At 44.8% G+C, this 17,183-nt stretch overlaps 1 protein-coding gene across 11 annotated transcripts in view; it reads left to right on the top strand.

Moving 5' to 3' along the window:
- NUMA1 (nuclear mitotic apparatus protein 1) overlaps positions 1–17,183 on the top strand; it is a 443,588-nt gene that overhangs the window by 140,930 nt on the left and 285,475 nt on the right. For all 11 annotated transcript variants that reach the window (XM_069203745.1, XM_069203747.1, XM_069203751.1 and 8 more), the window contains 2 exons: positions 3,628–3,773; positions 16,663–16,777. In XM_069203745.1, coding sequence (XP_069059846.1) covers positions 3,628–3,773; positions 16,663–16,777 — 261 coding nt within the window. The remainder of the gene's footprint in view (positions 1–3,627; positions 3,774–16,662; positions 16,778–17,183) is intronic.

Here is a 17,183-nt window from a genome sequence, read left to right as displayed (position 1 = left end):
TTGCAGCTGGAGGTTCAGCTCTTGTTGTCAAAAAGTTGGTTCCAAAGCAGAAAAGGGTTCAGGGTTGTTATTCAAGATACCTCCTGATCCCTAAGGAGGACGGTCATTTGAGACCAATCCTAGACCTGAGGATTTTTAATTGGTTCCTCAAACAGGAAAAATTCAAGATTATGACTCTGGCACAGGTACCTCTGGCGTTGAACAAAGAAGATGGAGGGTGTCTGTCGACTTGCAGGATGCTTACTTTCATATCCCTATACTCAAGTCGCATGGGAAGTATCTCCGGTTTGTGGTGGGGTCACCACACTACCAGTTTGGCAGTGGTATCAACACAAAGGGGATCTCGAGGAGTCGATAATGATCTCCAGAGACACTGCAGCTGATCTGCAGTGGTGGGTTGTGGACGGCAACCTTTCTCAAGGAAGGCCGTTTTCACTGCTGCCTCCAGTGGCCACGGTCATGCCAGATGCTTCCACTCTAGGGTGGGGAGCTCATCTGGGGGACCTGGAGATCAAAGGTTGTTCGTCTCAAGTGGAATAGACTTTTCGTATCAATCTGTTAGAATTGCGTGTGATACATTTGGCTCTCAAGGCCTTCCTCCCATCACTTTGCGGTCCGTCAGTTCAGGTCCTGACGGACAACACTACTGCGATGTGGAATATAAACAAACCGGGAGGAGTAGGGTCGTATCTTCTCTGCTGAGAAGCTCTGCGTCTCTGGTCCTGGCTTCAGGACCATCGGATTTGCTTGATAGCGAATCATCTGGCCGGGTTGCTCAACGTACGTGCGGGACACTCTGTCGACATTTTTCGGCCGATCACGAGTGGCGTCTACATCCGGATATGGTTCTGCACATCTTTCAGATTTGGGGTTCTCCAGGGATAGATCTGTTTGCCACTCTGGAGAACACGCACTGTCCGTCATTCTGCAGCCTCCAGTATCCAGTGCAAGGAGCTTTGGGGGATGCGTTTCAGATCTCTTGGTGCAACCAGTTGCTTTACGCATTTCCCCCCTATACCCTTGATCCCTTGGTTTCTGAGGAAGATTCGCCAAGATCGGGCTCAGGTCATTTTAATAGCCCCGGATTGGCCAAGAAGGTTGTGGTACACGGACCTTCTCCAACTCTCGCTGCGCCCTCCGCTCTGTCTCCCTCTCAGGGCAGACCACCCCTCGCTGTTGCAGGGGCAGGTCCTACACCCCCACCTCCAGAGCCTGCACCTCCATGCCTGGAGATTGAATGGGGCAACTGGAGTTCCTTTTCTCTCCCACCAGATGTAGTGGATGTTATTTTATTGGCCAGACGACACTCCACTAAGACAGTTTATGCCAGCAAGTGGGCTCAATTTGTGGCTTGGTGTGGAGAAAAGCGAATTGATCCTTTGAGGGCCCACTTCTCCGATATTTTATTATTTGCTTTAGATTTAGCAAAGAGGGGTTGTGCAGTGGCTACAGTTAAGGGTTTTTTGGCTGCTCTGTCAGCCTTTCTTTGCCTCCTGGATCAGCCCTCCTTGTTTAAATCGCCTATTGTGATTAGGATCTTGATAGGTTTAGTTAATAGATTTCCTCCCACTCCTTTTCATCTACCTCAGTGGAACCTAAATCTTGTTTTAACCTTTTCAATGGGGTCACCTTTCGAACCCATGCACTCTTGCCCGCTAAGGTTTCTGGTGCTTAAAACAGTTTTTCTCATTGCTATAACCTCGGCTAGGCAGGTTGGTAAGCTTCAAGCTCTTGCTGTTAAACCCCACTTTACCTTGTTCTTCCCGGATAAAGTAGTGTTGAAAACCAGTGCGGCTTCCTACCAAAAGTTGTCACTCCTTTTCATATAGGGCAGACCATTACTCTCCCATCTTTCTACCCTCCTCCTCACCCCTCAAAGGAGGAAGAGAGGCTTCACCGTTTGGACCCTAAAAGGGCTCTTAGTTTTTATATCGAAATGATGAGACTTTCACCTGGAGGACCAGCTGTTCGTGGGGTATATTGGACAGAGGAAGGGCAGAGTAGTCCATAAAAGAACAATCTCCAGGTGGGTCATTCTTTGTATCAAGGTTTGCTACTAGTTGGCAAAGAAAGTTCCCTCGGAGGGTATGAGAGCCCATTCCACCAGGGCTAAGTCCGCTACTTCGGCCCTGGCAAGAGGGGTTCCAGTGGTGGATTTTTGCAAGGCAGTAACTTGGGCGTCCCTCCACACCTTCGCAAAGCATTACTGCTTGGACTCAGAGGTTAGAAGGGACGACCATTTTGCACGATCTGTATTGCAGGTTTTCCTGGTGTAGCCAGTCAGGCACCCACCTCCGAGTGCGGTACTGCTTTGGGACTCTATTCATAAGGTGAGGAATCCACAGTTAGTTGTATCCATCAGAAGAACAACTAACTTCCCTTCGGTAACGCTTTTTCTGGCAGATACAATAGCTACCTGTGGATTCCTCACAGTCTCGCCCGCCTCCCCGTTGCCTGTCTGGTTGCACTAACATATATGGTTATAGGTGTATATATATTGATGTCTTTTTCTATGTGTGTGTGTGTGTGTGTGTGTGTGTGTGTGTGTGTGTGTATGTATATGTATGTATATATATATATATATATAATGGTTTGATTATATTGCATCATGGTGGTTTTATGTATTTATTGGAGCTATTGTGAGGTCGGTTTTAACCTGTTCGCCTCAAAGGCACGTAAAAAATGGGTGAAACTGACTTTAGCATGCCTGCGAGGACCTCTTATTGGCATGGTGACGTCAGACGGAGATGCGTGGAGCCGTGCAATTGTGCCGTCTGGACGTGGAGAGCTGGGAAGAAGATTTTCTGTCGGATGCTGGCGCATGGGAGAATTCATAAGGTGAGGAATCCACAGGTAGCCATTGTATCCACCAGAAAAAGCATTACCGGAGGTAAGTAACTTGTTCTTTAAGAAAAAAATCAGCTAAAGAACTTCAAACCTATTGATAGCTTCCAGTCTAATTCTTTGTAACTACTGAGAAGTGATTTGGAAAGTGTAAGTGCCGAAAACATAGATATCTAAAATACAGTATTAGTAGTTACCTTTTTTTTTTTTATGTGTTAGTAAGCGTCTATTGCTTCTTGATTAAACTGCATTCAGCAGTTTAATGACAAAGCTTTGGTCATGAATTTCAGTAATTTGCAGTTTAGCTGTAGACCCTGCGAATTTAGACTTGCTATTGTGTCCGAATATCACATTCTTTGAAACTCATTCTCAAACATCTTCGACTGAGTTCTTGTAGGCCAGAGCAGATACAATGTGAATCAGGTCTTCCTTATGCCAGCCACTGTGTCTACTGGTCTGAGATGGGATTTCTCCACCATGGAGTATTAGCCCTTGTAGAAATATTACCTAACCGCAAATGCATTAAGGTGCGTTTCATTCGTGCAGGAAACGGGGTTGAGAGGTAAGATGCCGGAGACAAGATGGTATATTGATTTATTATCATCCATGCATGTGAGCGAGCACTGTGGATATGCATATAGACGTGTGTGAAAGTTTTAGTGCACCTCCACATTAACTGCTTTTAAAAGGATTAATAATCCTGCTTGCTGATGAGTAGCCATATTTTGGCATTCCCAATTTACGGGAGTGGGGTATTATAATAGTGGTCATTTTCCATTGCAGTTCACCTTCCTCACCCATCAATGACGTCTTCCACACCCCGCAGTTCAGATTGCACCGCCTCAAGAAGCAGCTGACAGATGAGCGAGCGCTTAGAGATGAACTGGAGCTCGAGTTGTCCGAGAACCGAAAGTGCCTTACCGAGAAAGGTAAGGTAGAACCTTTGTTTTTGTTTGTGTACATTGCTTCATCAGTATATAGGTATAGGCTTTCATCAAGTTGAGGTCTATTGGTAATATATATGGCTGACGATTGAAACCTGCCACGAATGTGAAATGGAGCACAAATTATTTGCATTAGATTTCACATTGTCTGTGCGAATAGTGCTTTGTCCCCTTTTTATACGTAGCCTTGCCACACCAGGTGTTGCCTGTCTGAATTTCTGTTGTGGTAATGGGTTAGACTGGTTAATCATGTGATGTTTGATAAAAACAAAACAAGCCACTTTATTTTCCTTTTCTGATCTGTTAGTCTTAATTATTCATTAAAACTGTCTGGAGTAATATGTTAAGGAAGTACCTTATCTTAACCAGGTGGAATTGCTGCATGGTAATTCCAGCCTACTTAAACACTCCAAGACTACTATGTGAACGATTGCAATAGGTTTTGGTGGCCTCTGTGGACATTTTGACCAAGTATTCCTTTGCTATGTCACCAGCTTTTTCTCCTGATTATATAAGCGCTCCAGAATGTTAATTTATTCCTCAACCAGCACTTCTTTAACCAATACATTTTATTAATTCTATTGTGAATTACTTAGACCAGTTCCTAACGTTTCTGCTGTAGATAAAGAGCTTCAGCCTGCAAAAAGGGACCAGGTGGTTAGTAAAGTGTCTTATTTCTTAAAGCCAAAGCGCTCCAAAATGATACACACATCTGAGCCCAACCCATATAGCATTCTGACTCCCAATCCATTAAAAACTGTTTGAGGAAGTGGAATCTAAATGATTTCTAAGGCAGATTCAGACTTGGAGTCTGGATGTGATCCAGATCACCCAGATTGTCTCTTGCTGTCATGATTAAAGAATTGGTTCTAAATACGACTATAGCTTTGTTTGCAATGTTTTCTAGGTTTGCCACTTGCGATTATTCCTAGCCTCTATTACTTCTAGAAAATAAGTACAATTATCCTCTTCTGCAAGGTGGCCTATTTGAGCCAGATCAGTTTTATCGTCAATGGAAAGGGTGACACTTTCTCAGGAGCAAAATGTCCTCTGGGTATGAAACCCTCTTCTGTTTCAGAGACTTAGTGCCATCGTGATTTGAGCCTAGCTTCTTGTTCAGACATGGTGCCCATTGCAGAGTCTGTCACTTCCTCATTCTGTACATGGTGTGGCAGACCCATCCTGCCTAGATGTTCAGAAATTTCTCTGGCCAAGATGTTTTTACTATTTGACAGGCAGTAAAGAATGTTTATTCCAATTCCATCACAGAACCTGCTACTTAGTCAAAAGACATGCATTTGTGCCTCTATGCCGTGGAAGAAACTGTGTGTGTGTATGAGGCTGAACATATGCATCACGTCCAGAAATTATGGGAGGAAGACGTAGATTCCTCTGCTGATCATGCTACTTGAAAAGGTTTCTGTTTGCAGACTGGTTGTTTTGTCAAACTACAGACGTATATTGGTGCATTTCCAGTTTTTGAACTTCATGTACTATAAACTAGCTTGACTGAACAGGATTGTTCACATGGTAATATCTGCATATTGCAGATTTGCGCTTAAATATGCTGATTTTCTACATTTAGCATGGGGTTGCCTAGGGGTTCATGATTATTTGATAAATATGTTTGACAGTATGTGGACTTTGTGCTGCGTTGTTCCTGCTGATGAATATTTCGGCACCTGTACTGCAGGGCTGAGTTTGGGAAGGGGAGCAGGGTACGGAGGAACCTCCACTAAAAAAAAGAAACAAAGCGAAAAATCCTGCAGGGCCGACACTGCCATGAAGTGTGAGCCGGTTTGCGCACGTGGTGAGATATCCACAAATCATTGAACTCACCATCACTTCCGGCCCTTAATTGAAATCCCCTAAAAGAGCCAGGGAATCAGGGTAGGCCCTTATTAATTATTTTTCATTTTCAGGACACAAAGTCAGAGTCCCTGAGTACTGTTTTGTTAGCCACAATATTTCTGTATATTGCAGACATCCAATCAGAGCAAGGGCTCTTGTGGATCACTCAAAAGTGAGATGGCCATTGCGTAAAAAGGGCCCTCGTGACCAATCAGATTGCTCTATTATTTGAAGTTAAAAGTGCAAAGAAACTAACGAGACTCTTCCGTACCCAACCATTGCAACATCTATTTATTTTTAACCTCAATCTCTCAGACTCCTGACAGATTGACACCAAATCATAAAAAGCACACTTTGATTTACGCATGTACCTGCAGATTCCCCATCTTTTGAATACCCATATGTGCCAACTTGGACTGGAAACTTTGCTATAATTCTTCCACGTTGGTAGGGGCGTCACTCCACATGTTCCCATGTTGCATTGTGATGTCGTCACTGGAAACCTAAAGCACCCCTGACAGCTTTACGACTAAAGATCTGTTTTCTGCTCCTTCAACGCCTTTAGAGATCTTCAACTCTCCTCAGGAGTTCTGTTGTCTTTCAACATTCTTACATTTTGTATGTTTTAAATGCAGTTTATTTTGGCCATTTCACCGCTGAGGTAATCCGTCCCTGATGAGATAATTAGTCAGATTGACAATCAACTATGCTCACAAAATTGGGCTCTGGTGACCGGGATCCAACCAGGTTGTCGACACCTGACAGAAGATGAACCCTAAACCTTTGAAAGAACAAAATCCAATGCTTATGGTAAGAGCGTGGGATGAGAAACGATGTCAGGTGTCCAATGGGATCTGGAAACTTCAAAGCTCTCATGTCCCAGGTAGGGTGCGCTGGTTTCAAGAGACACAGGAAGTGACACAGTATAACGACCAGAAAGCCATATAGGCTGGCTCTGGTGCACCTATCTCTGCTCCTTTTTTTTTCTGCTCCTTCAACATGGATCTGTAGCTGGCTCGCTCCTGAGTTGAGTTTCTCACACAAAAAAATGATTTCCTTGTTGCAGTACCATGTGTCCCCTGATGTGTTCTGGCTTCAAGCCCTGTAGGGACTGCGATGAACAGATGTCCATCTCCAGTTGTTAATTTGAAAACGAATATGCCAGTCCCCAAAACTCTGCGCAGAAGACCCCTGGCCAGAGCAAGTAAATGTTTGTGCTCTGTATACAAAGGCTGGTAGTCCTGTGTCCACCTCATGCCTTTTTAAACCTCTTGTCCCTTTTATCTCACTTACAGGTTCCTCCTGTTTCCCTTTCTGACCTTTTTTGTCTTTGTCATTCTTTCTGTGTTTTTTCCTCACTTGCTATCTGATGTGGAAAAACAAGTGGTGTTCCCCAACCATAAGTGCCAGGGATTCCCACTGGCAACCACCAGCTCAGATTATGCACTGTCCAATAGTGATCCTCACTCTATTTGCCTTCTGGGCTTGGGTTCTGACCACATTTCTAATTGCTTAAACAACTGTCTCCGTATGAACCCGAAAGCCATTAAGGATCACAAGGCTAAGCTCTTCATGGCCATATCTTGTGAATGCAAGAGTAGTCTCTCTTGCATGTAGGAAGCTGGGGTTTTGTCGCCGTAACCCCCCCCCGCCCCCAAAACTTTTTGGCTGGTATTTGATGTAACTTTGACTGGAGTGCACTGAGTTCCTGCTAACCAGGTCCCCAGTGTGCTTTCACCAAACCAAGGCAACTGATCCCATTTGGCAAGGTTTTTAGCACATCTCGAATTCCCTAGTAAGTGGTTTCTCAGGTACCTAGGGTATAGGTACTAAAGAGGGTCTGTAAGAGTTGCAGCCTATGTTGTGCCACTCAAAGGAACTTAGCAGCAAACTCATGCAGACTGCCCCTGCATGCTGCGTGAAAAGATGCTCTAAAAAGTGAAAACACAACATTGCACAGTTGTGTGTACCATGTTCCCTAGCACTGCATGTAATATTTGTAAGTCACCCTTAGAGCAGTCCTTAATGCCCTAAGCAGGGTGCATTATATTACATGTGAGGACATATCTGCATGAGCAGATATTTCCCCCCAGTGCTGGCCAGTTCAATTACTGACAGTACAATTGAACAGACAAGCCGCCTTAAGGTATTACTGGGCACTGGCTAAAACGAGTTAACCAGCTATATAATGGGTTCACTGAAACCTGTGGTGTTTGGTATCAAACACCTCATATTGATACACCCACACTGATTGCATTGATTGCCTTATTAATACATGCACCCAGTGGGTACCTTAGAGGTACCCCCTGAAATCCTGCCAACTACTAGTGTGCTGTTTGACTGGTCCTGACCAGCCTGCCCTCACAGATGAGCTTGCCACCCTGGAGGTGAGTGCCTATGCTCTCTGAGTTTGCAAACAATGCCTGCTCTGGCAGGTGGTTACCTCCTCCAAGCAGGATGAATGGTAAACATTGTGTCAGAGTTATGCCCACTTCCCACAGGAAGTGGTCATATAGAGGGCCAGGCACCCGAAAGGTAGGTAGCCCATTGGCAACTACTTGTCACACTCTGTAACACCCCTAAATACAGTATTTAGGTGGCACCTCTGATGCCACAAACTCAGATTTGATGGACACAAAGGAGGAGTGTACAAAGAATAGTGCTGACTTGTTGTCAACCCTGCCTGCTGCTCCTGACAATTGTGGAGAAACCGACTTGTCCTGCCGCTGTGCAGACTCCAAGAAACACGGAGGGCTGCCAGTGCTAGAGAACTCTTAGAGTAGGGGAGCTACTCGCCTGCAACCGCAGGCACCAAAGAAGCAAGGTCCAGTTCACGGTCCTGCTGCTTACCGGGACTACTGATACTGCAGTGCCGAAGAAGAGGTTGCTGTGCTCCCACAGGTCAGATCCGTCCTCCCTCCAAGAGTGGGGACACTGGGATCAACCCGAGCCACACAGTACCAATACCTAGGGTACCAGACTCCAGGCAGGAACCAAGGCTTGTTGTGTCCAGCCCGGGCACCATTGCTGAGGAAGACAAACCTGTACATCGAGTGACTCTAGGGCACTGAGACACACATCAAGTGTGGCCCAGCTGTTCTGTTTATCCCTTTTCTGCAGAACCAAGACAAAGAGTGAGCCTCTGACCTGGCCACCCAACACCTGAAAGTACCTCTGCAGCCACGCCCCTCAGCCAGAGTCCGAGGGAGATGACGGTGCCAACAGGGTCTTGAGACCATCTAAGGCTGAACCCACCCTTGGGTTTGCCCAGACTGGACTCCCAGTCGCTGCCTGCAGCCTCTTTGTGCAGGCCCAGTCAACCCGAAGTGTCTCCCGCAGTACGCACCTGATACCTAAAAGCACCACTGCATCCCAACCAGAGGAGCAGTGGACCAACAGTGTCCCTGCATTCCTGAGCATCTCAAGGACTGAGCCCCACTCTGGGTTTGACCGGACTGGTCCTCCAGTCCCAGCTTGTAGCCTCTTGGTGATAGGACCATTTCCCATTAAAGTGAACAGGACATTTGATACTGAAAAGCACCTCTTCACCCAGACGCCCCAGTGCCTTCTGAAGTGACCTGTTGGTTATGCCTTGGACCTTTCCCCATGCTTAACTCCAGAAGAGCAGTCCTGTAAGTTGTTACTAAGTGCCCGAATGCAGTATACGTTTCTTTTCCCATGTGATAACATTAGGGATCCCAAAGCTGAATAGCACCTCTGCACCCAGACGCTCTAGAGGCTCCTGATGTGACCTGTTGGTGATTCCTTGGACCTTGCCCCATACCCACTTTAAGTCCTGGAGAGGAGTCCTGTAAATTGCTGACAAGAGCCTAAATGCAGTTTGTTTTCCCACCATAGGATAAAAGTTCTTCTCCAGAAATTGCACTGTGTGAACTTTAGGAACCTATAAAAATTCATCTCTCAAAGTTCTCATCCGATTCTGATCTCGGTATCTAAATTCACATGTCTGCTAATTTTATAAATTGGTGTTTGTTTTTTTTATTCAGTGTCACTTGCTGCCTTTGTGTGTGCAATAAATGTTTAGTACTGCCCTTTGAGAAGCCTACCTGCTCATCCACACTACCACAAAAGAGAGCATTTATCATTTTGTCTCTATCAGCCAATTGGGGTTTACCTGGAGTAAAGTGTACTTAATTTTGGCCCACTATATAAAGAGCCAGCTTCCTACATTGACAGTACTTGATCGCCTTCCTCTTTCAAGACCGGAAGGAAGAAACGTAAGAAGCACAAGAAGCGTTTGAGGGATGATCTTCCTTTGAGTTGGAGTTAGTCCCCTTTGGTGACGTACAAACCAGACCCTGAAAGCTCTGTGCCTGTTCCTCAGCTGAACCAGATCCCTGAGTTTGCTGATGCCGAAATCTGAGCCTTCTTCACTGGCACCTCCCCAACCTACCAATCCCAAACACACACTCACTTCCTTCCATTTTCTGAGCACCATCTTGTCATAGATGACTCACCCAGAGTTTCTGCTCCAGGCACAGATCCAGTCACCTTCTGTAATACCACACTCAATATGTTCAGCAGGAATCAACCAGGTCCCGTGAGCATGCCCATAATGCCGTATGGCATTGGCCCAGTTGTCCCGAGTCCATCCTTTACCCCGGTTGCCAACTATACACTCTCACCAGTGGTGCTTAGGTCAGTGTTGCCACAGTATCTATTGATATTGCTAGGCTATCTTCTGCAAGTGGCTTTGACACATCACCAAAAGTGAAAATGGAGTTCCATGTGGGCACCCCTACTCCAGGATTTCTCGTTCCATTCCGTCACTAAAAAAGCAGCAGAAGTTCTCGGTCTAACAGTTGATTTTAAAACAACTGTCTTAGCGGAGGTTGTTCTTCCTGCTCAACCAGCCTACGACCCATTATTGCCCTTTATTGAAGCCTTGATGGGGAACCCCACCTCATCTGATATAGAATCCAAGTGCTTGGAAGTCTGGGGTAAGAACGGCTGCACCGCTTGCAGCATGTCCTTGAAATCACTGAATGCCATCAGTCTGTTGGTGCATTTTGACTGTAGGAGAGTACCCGCTTTGTGGCATGGTTACCCCCACTTTTGGCCTGCTGTCAGTGTGTTTTGACTGAGTTCACTGGGATTCTGCTAACCAGGACCCCAGTGACTGTGCTCTTTCCCTCTAACTTTCGTTGCTTAGGACTTAGCACACCCCATAATTTGCATACTGGTGCCCCATATAAGTTCCTAGTATATGGTACTTGGGTATCCAGGGCATTGCGGTACCAGGGATTCACCATGGGCTGCAGCATGTATTGTGCCACCCATGGGAGCCCATGCAAAATATGTCTGCTGGCCTGCCTTTGCAGCCTGCATGAAAAGGTGAATGCACCCTTTCACTACAGGTCACTGGACCAGGTCACTGTAAGTCACCCCATGGCCCCTCCTAGCCCAGAGGGCAGGGTGCAGGTATCTGTGTGTGAGGGCACCCCTGCCTGAGTAGAGGTGCCCCTACGATCTCCAGCTCCATTTACCTGTATTTCGTAAGTGCAGGGAAGCCATTTTAGGAAGCCATTTTACCTGTGTGCTGGACCTATGTCCAGCTACATAATGGTAACTCTGAACCTAGGCATGTTTGGTATCAAACATGTTGGAATCGTACCTCAATAGTGTTGCCAGTATTGGTTGTATGATTCCATACTCTCTGGGGGCTCCTTAGAGGACCCCTAGCATTGCTCCTACCAGTCTTCTGGGGTTTTCTGGGCAGCCCCCGCTGCTGCCACCCTTGAGAAAGATTTCTGCCCTCCTGCTCCTTGACCAGCTCAAGCAGAGGAAGGCAAAACAAAGGATTTCCTTTGGGAGAGGGGAAGCAACACTCTCTCCCTTTGGAAATAAATGTTACATGGCTTGGGAGGTGTAGCTTCTCCAATGCACCAGTATGCTTTGAAGGGCACATTTGGTGCCCTCCTTGCGTAAATTGGTTTGCACCAATCCACGGACCCCCAGTCTCTGCTTTGGTGTGAAACTGTACAATGGAAAGTGGAGTGACCACTCCCCTGTCCACCACCCCAGGGGTGGTGCCCAGAGCTCCCCAGGTGTCCGCGTGATTCTGCCATCTTGAATCCAAGGTAGGCAGAGGCCACTGGGAGCATCTGAGTGGCCAGATCAGGCAGGTGACGTCACAGACTCTCCCTAATAGGTGGTCACCCTGCTAGGTGAAAAATTTCACTTCCTGGGCTATTTAGGGTCTCCCTCCCGGGTGGGTCGTCAGACTTGACTTGCAAGATTCTAGCAGAACTCCTCTGCATAGTTTACTCCTTCTGCTCACCAGGACTGCAAGTGGTCCCCTTCAGGAACCGACAATCTGCAACTCCGGGAACGACTCCGCTCTGCAACATTGTTTCTCTGGCTCCTTCCAGCAACTGTAACATTTCCCTGGCTGTGCATCCTCTGAGGGCATAGAGTCTTCAGCCTGCACAAGAAGCAAAAAAGGAATCTCCCTTTGAGTGAAGGAGTCACTCACCTGCATTTGCAGGCACCAACTGCAACAACCGGCTGCGTGGATCTCCTCTCCTCCAGAACTGCGTCGCTGCTGCATCACAGGTGGTGGTCTGGAGTGGTCCCCTTGGTCCTCTCTACCAGCTGTCCAACTTGGGAGACTGTAGGCCCTTGCCTCTCCATGCGGGACAATACCCCTGTGCACTGTGGCTCTTGAAGCTATCAAGGCTAGTTTTTTCATACTCCACAGGGGTCTTCAGGCTCCGTGTAGCCCCAGCCCCCAGCACTCCTCCCTGCAAAGCACAGTCCCCTGCCTGCTGCTCCAGCGACATGCAACTCCTCTTCATGTGTGCTGAGTGGGCCTCACTGTGACTCCTGTGCCTGCTGCCTGTGGAGGCTGCCTCCTCTTCTTGTGACTCTCCCAGCTGTTGAGGGTCACCTTGGACTCCCCTTCTTGGGTCTAGTCCCCTGAGCCTTGCTAGTCCTCTTCAACCTGGCAAAACCTTTTTCTCTGACTCTTGCATTTGCCAAGGCTTGTTAGTGGTTTTCCAGCACCACTGTCGGACTGCATCACAACTGCCGCATGGGACATCACTTGCATCACTTCTGGAACTCCTCTTCTGCTCCTGTGCTGCACTGCTGACTTTGTCCATCCACCTTCGACATGGTCCTGCATCCACAGAAGGGTTGTTAGTGGCTCCTGCTACAGACGGACACTCCGACTCAAACTGAACTTGGTCCCCTTCTTTTGCAGGTCCTCTTCTGTCAGAATCCACCTTTTAGTTTCTTCCAGTCTTGTCTGGGTCTTGCACAGTCCTTTTCCAAAGCTCTCCTGTGGGTTGGTGAGAGAAAACCAGGTACCTACGTCCTCTCTCCTGGTCGCTGGGGGGGGCACCCTGGTACTTATCTTTTGGGGTTCCTAGCTCCTCCAGCTCACCTCTTCTGATTTCACATTTCACCTTTCACATTCCACTTAGTATATGGTTTGGTCTCCCCCTAGGGCTTTCACTATTTGCTATTGTTTTTACTATTTGCTGTTGCTTTCTATGCTAATCACTGACTCCTAATGTGTACATAGTTGTGTGTTTACCTACCCTATTGGTTATTCAGTATTTTCGTATTTGTGATACTATAATAAAGTACCTTTATTTTTGTAACAAAGTGATTCTTTCATATGTGTAAGTGCTGTGTGACTGTAGTGGTATTGCATAAGCTTCGCATGTCTCCTAGATAAGCCTTGATTGCTCATCCACAGCTACCTCCAGAGAGATCTGGCTTCCTAGACACTGCCTACACCTCACTAATATGGGATACCTGGACCTGGCTCACCACACACTGGGCCAGCTTCCAACAATGACCATTACTTGTTCGGAAGGGAACAGACTGTTCCTCAAGTTCCAGAAAATCTGCAGTACCGCTTCCAGGAAGTCCTTACAGCTGGCCGGAATGTGGGTCTGCATATCAAGTCAAGCACCAGATTTTTCAAAAATGCTCCTCACGATAATGATTACCTTATAAGGAAACGAAAACCTTTAACAAAATTCTGACATCTGGGGTTTGTCTGAAAAATTCCTCCATTCTGCCTGTTGTACTGTTTCACTTTATAATTGTATGCCTCTAATACTACATTTTTGAATATTAAGTCAAAAAACGTAAGTAAAACAAATCTGTTCAAATGTACAATTTCATGTAACCTTGGAAAGAATTTTCTTGTGAAGCAGCATGTCTTAGAATGTGTGATGAAATTCTGAGTTGGTAACGTCATGCTGTCAAATACTTATGATCCTGTAGAACACATCCATTCCTATATGAACACGTCACATGAGGCAATTTACAGAGTAATTAATCTTTCTCATATTTGAAAAAAAATAGCATTCGCGACAAGCCCAGAAAACCCATGTTATCGAGCTGCACCGATTTCCAGCAGCACCCCTTTCCCAGAACTGTTAACTTAAAATTGACTATGACCTACATTAATCACTACAGGATTTAATTGGAAGTCTATTTAATTTTAGACTATACCCCTGTGGATACTTTTTAATGACTAGACATGCTCTATGCCACTGTTGGTTCCCATTGAATTAATCGCTGCAAGTCACTGGGATCCATTCACTCTTCTTAAAATAAAAAAAAAATAAAAAGAAAATTTTAGACCAGTAACCATTTCATCATGGCTGCCTCACGTGAGGTTACATGAGTAACCGGCCTGGGACCTCATTTCATTTTTAGGTCAGTGCTCCAAATGTTAGTGTGTTTATATACATCATCATGGACGTGACTTGTCAAAGCCCCTCCTCCCTATTGGCCTTCAGACTGCATTATGATCCAAGGCTCAACCCACATGTATTAAGTATCTCCCTTATGTGGAAAAAAAAGTATCCAACTGGCAACTCTACAGTGTCAGACTAAATTTCAGCTTTGTCCTGGTCAATGCTCCCAGCACCTCCATGAAAAAACAACTAAGTCTCTCTCTGTGTTCAGGCTTAAATCTACAATTTTAGTAGCATCCCACCCTGACACATTTTGAGAAGAAAAATTCTCCCAATTACCCTTTCTGGATTGGGAGTTTTGGAACTTTTTCGAACTTTTTGAATTCCAGAGTTTGAGACCAATATGCTTGGTGTATTTGACCATGAACCTACTGTGATCTGCCTCAAATCCCATCTTTCCCGGTCTGTGCTTTGTGAGACTTTTTCTGCTGTGTATGTCATGCTTAAAACTTTACTCATTGTCTTTGATTGAAGACTGTTTCTTGTTACTTTACCATGGATTGAACACGTTGTACTATATTTAATTTGTGACATGTAACAGTCTGTGGCCTTATCCTTTGAGGTGGGCTCTTGTCCTCCCCAAATTATCCAGTTTCCTAAATTATCAACTCATCGCACTGGCACTAGATAAAGATATGCCAAAATAATCTTTGTTCCTCTTTTCGGTTAGTTCTTTTATTGTTTGTCCACTAGCATATTTAGGCTAAAGTGTTTTCAGTGTTTATTTTTTGTGAATGTCAGTGATGTTTTCTCAGTGTTTTCCAAGCTTTTTGACATCAGTACTCGTCAGTGCTTATTCAGCTGCCTAACCTCCAAAATAGGTAAAATGATTGTTTTCCCCCTTTTAACAAAACATGTTATTGAAGTGAATGGTAAACGGCATAGATCTAATTTAAAGAAGTAATGCAGGGTATGTAGTATCTTCCTATTGGAGTTATGCTAGACAGTTTTAAGTATGGAAAGTATGTGTATTGCACTCACTTGCATTCATTACCTCTCAGACTATCTCAATTAGGACTCTCTGGGTTACATGACATAATTTATGTAAAAAGTTTGAGTGCCGTATTAAAATGTTTATTAAACAAATTTCTGGACGCAGTTGAGGGCTCGTTCACCTGCTTCTTTCTGAATATTATGACCTTGTATGGGTGGTCAACCCTGCCAACAGTATATTACTTTGTGAAACCTTTACCATTTTGAATCTAACCAGATTAGTTTGTAGCCCTGCATTCTAAAGCACCTCAAACTTGAAGCTTTAAGCATACTTGCCACTTTTCTTCTGCACTCTGTGCATGACCACAGTAATGTGGTGTTGCTGTTGTGTGGACATTCACAGCTGTCAATTGTCCTCTTTGCAAGTGTCTCACTTTCAGTATCCCCTGACCTTTTAACAAACATCACATTGTAGTCTGGAACTTGGAATTGTGCTGCTAACATTGGAACTATGAACTCAAAAAACCTAATAAAGTGAAGTTGGGTAAAAAGCCAAGATTAGCTTAAGGTAGTACACATCACAATGGGGCACCTTGCAGCTATTAATTCTGTTCGTATGTTGAAAGTCTTGTCATGATTTCATCACTGCCCCGTGTGCAGGACACCTTTCTCTGCTCCTTGCATTAAATGCATTAACCATGTGGTCTTTGGCAGTTGACCTACTATCAATGCTGGCACGTTGGAAAAAGTGGCTGATTTATCAAAGGGTTTTTCTCATTCAGTGTATGTGGGTAAATGTGCTAGTACATATTGGCCAACATTCTTCTGAGCTAACTATTTCACCAGTTAGTGAAATTATTACACACTGCCAAAATATCAAATAAGGTTTAATATTCCTAGATTTTCTACAGTGTTTACAATAATTAAATCAGACTTAAAACATGCTTCTAAACCCTGCATCTTCAATCTAAGCACACAAAATTGGACAAAACAAAAGGAAGAAACCGTACTTTAGTGACATTACTAAACAAACTTCCAGCAGAATAATCTTAGAAAAGTCTTTCTTGCCGCCATCTTGTTTAATAAAGCTTCATTGTGTTGCCCTTTTCAGGAAGAAATAATGATGACCTTTTCTCTCCCTCTTCCCTTTATTTGAATGGTAATTCAGTTTGTGGTTGTGCAGATTTTTTATTATCAGTTTTTATATTTTTACATTGATGAGGACAGGTTCCCTTTCTGTGGTGTGTTATTAGTTATGATGGGTTTGAACCCAAAACAAGATAGCTTTAATACTTTACAACTAGAAATCATTACAATCTGCTCACAGTTTTCTTTACCTATCTACCCAGAATCACAGATTTTATTGCTGCAACAGCGGATTGAACGCTTGACTAGTCTGTGTGAGAAGCAGGCAGACCAGCAAGAGCCGACAGAACTGGAGGAGCTTCGAGAAAGAAATGAAAGGTAACTATTGATTCTTGTCCTGCCTAATCTCCTATGGTCTTCAATGCAACTATGATATATAGGAGACCCAACTCCAGGCCTTGCTCTAATAGTTTTTTTTTATCCTCTGAAATGTTCTCTTCCCTGAAACTCTCTACATTAAAGTCCTTTACTGTCATGGGGTTTTCTTAGTCTTCTCTTAAGCATGCCCCACACAATGTCTAGTTGTGGCTTTTATCTTTTAATTTCTCACCTGTAACTTGTGCACTCTTGCATAATGTTCTGTTGCAATTCTATGAATCTTATTATTGGCTTATATTGTATGATAGTGTGCTTACAATATATCTATATTCATGGTATAGTGGCTTATAAGTAATTCAAAGCATTTCTTTTTGCATAACAAGGTACATGAGAAATAGAATGAGCC

Source organism: Pleurodeles waltl, chromosome 8 (assembly GCF_031143425.1).
Source record: "Pleurodeles waltl isolate 20211129_DDA chromosome 8, aPleWal1.hap1.20221129, whole genome shotgun sequence".
Lineage (NCBI taxonomy): Eukaryota > Metazoa > Chordata > Amphibia > Caudata > Salamandridae > Pleurodeles > Pleurodeles waltl.
Note: the sequence above shows the minus strand (reverse complement) of the source record. Positions and strands in the feature narration are given on the sequence as shown.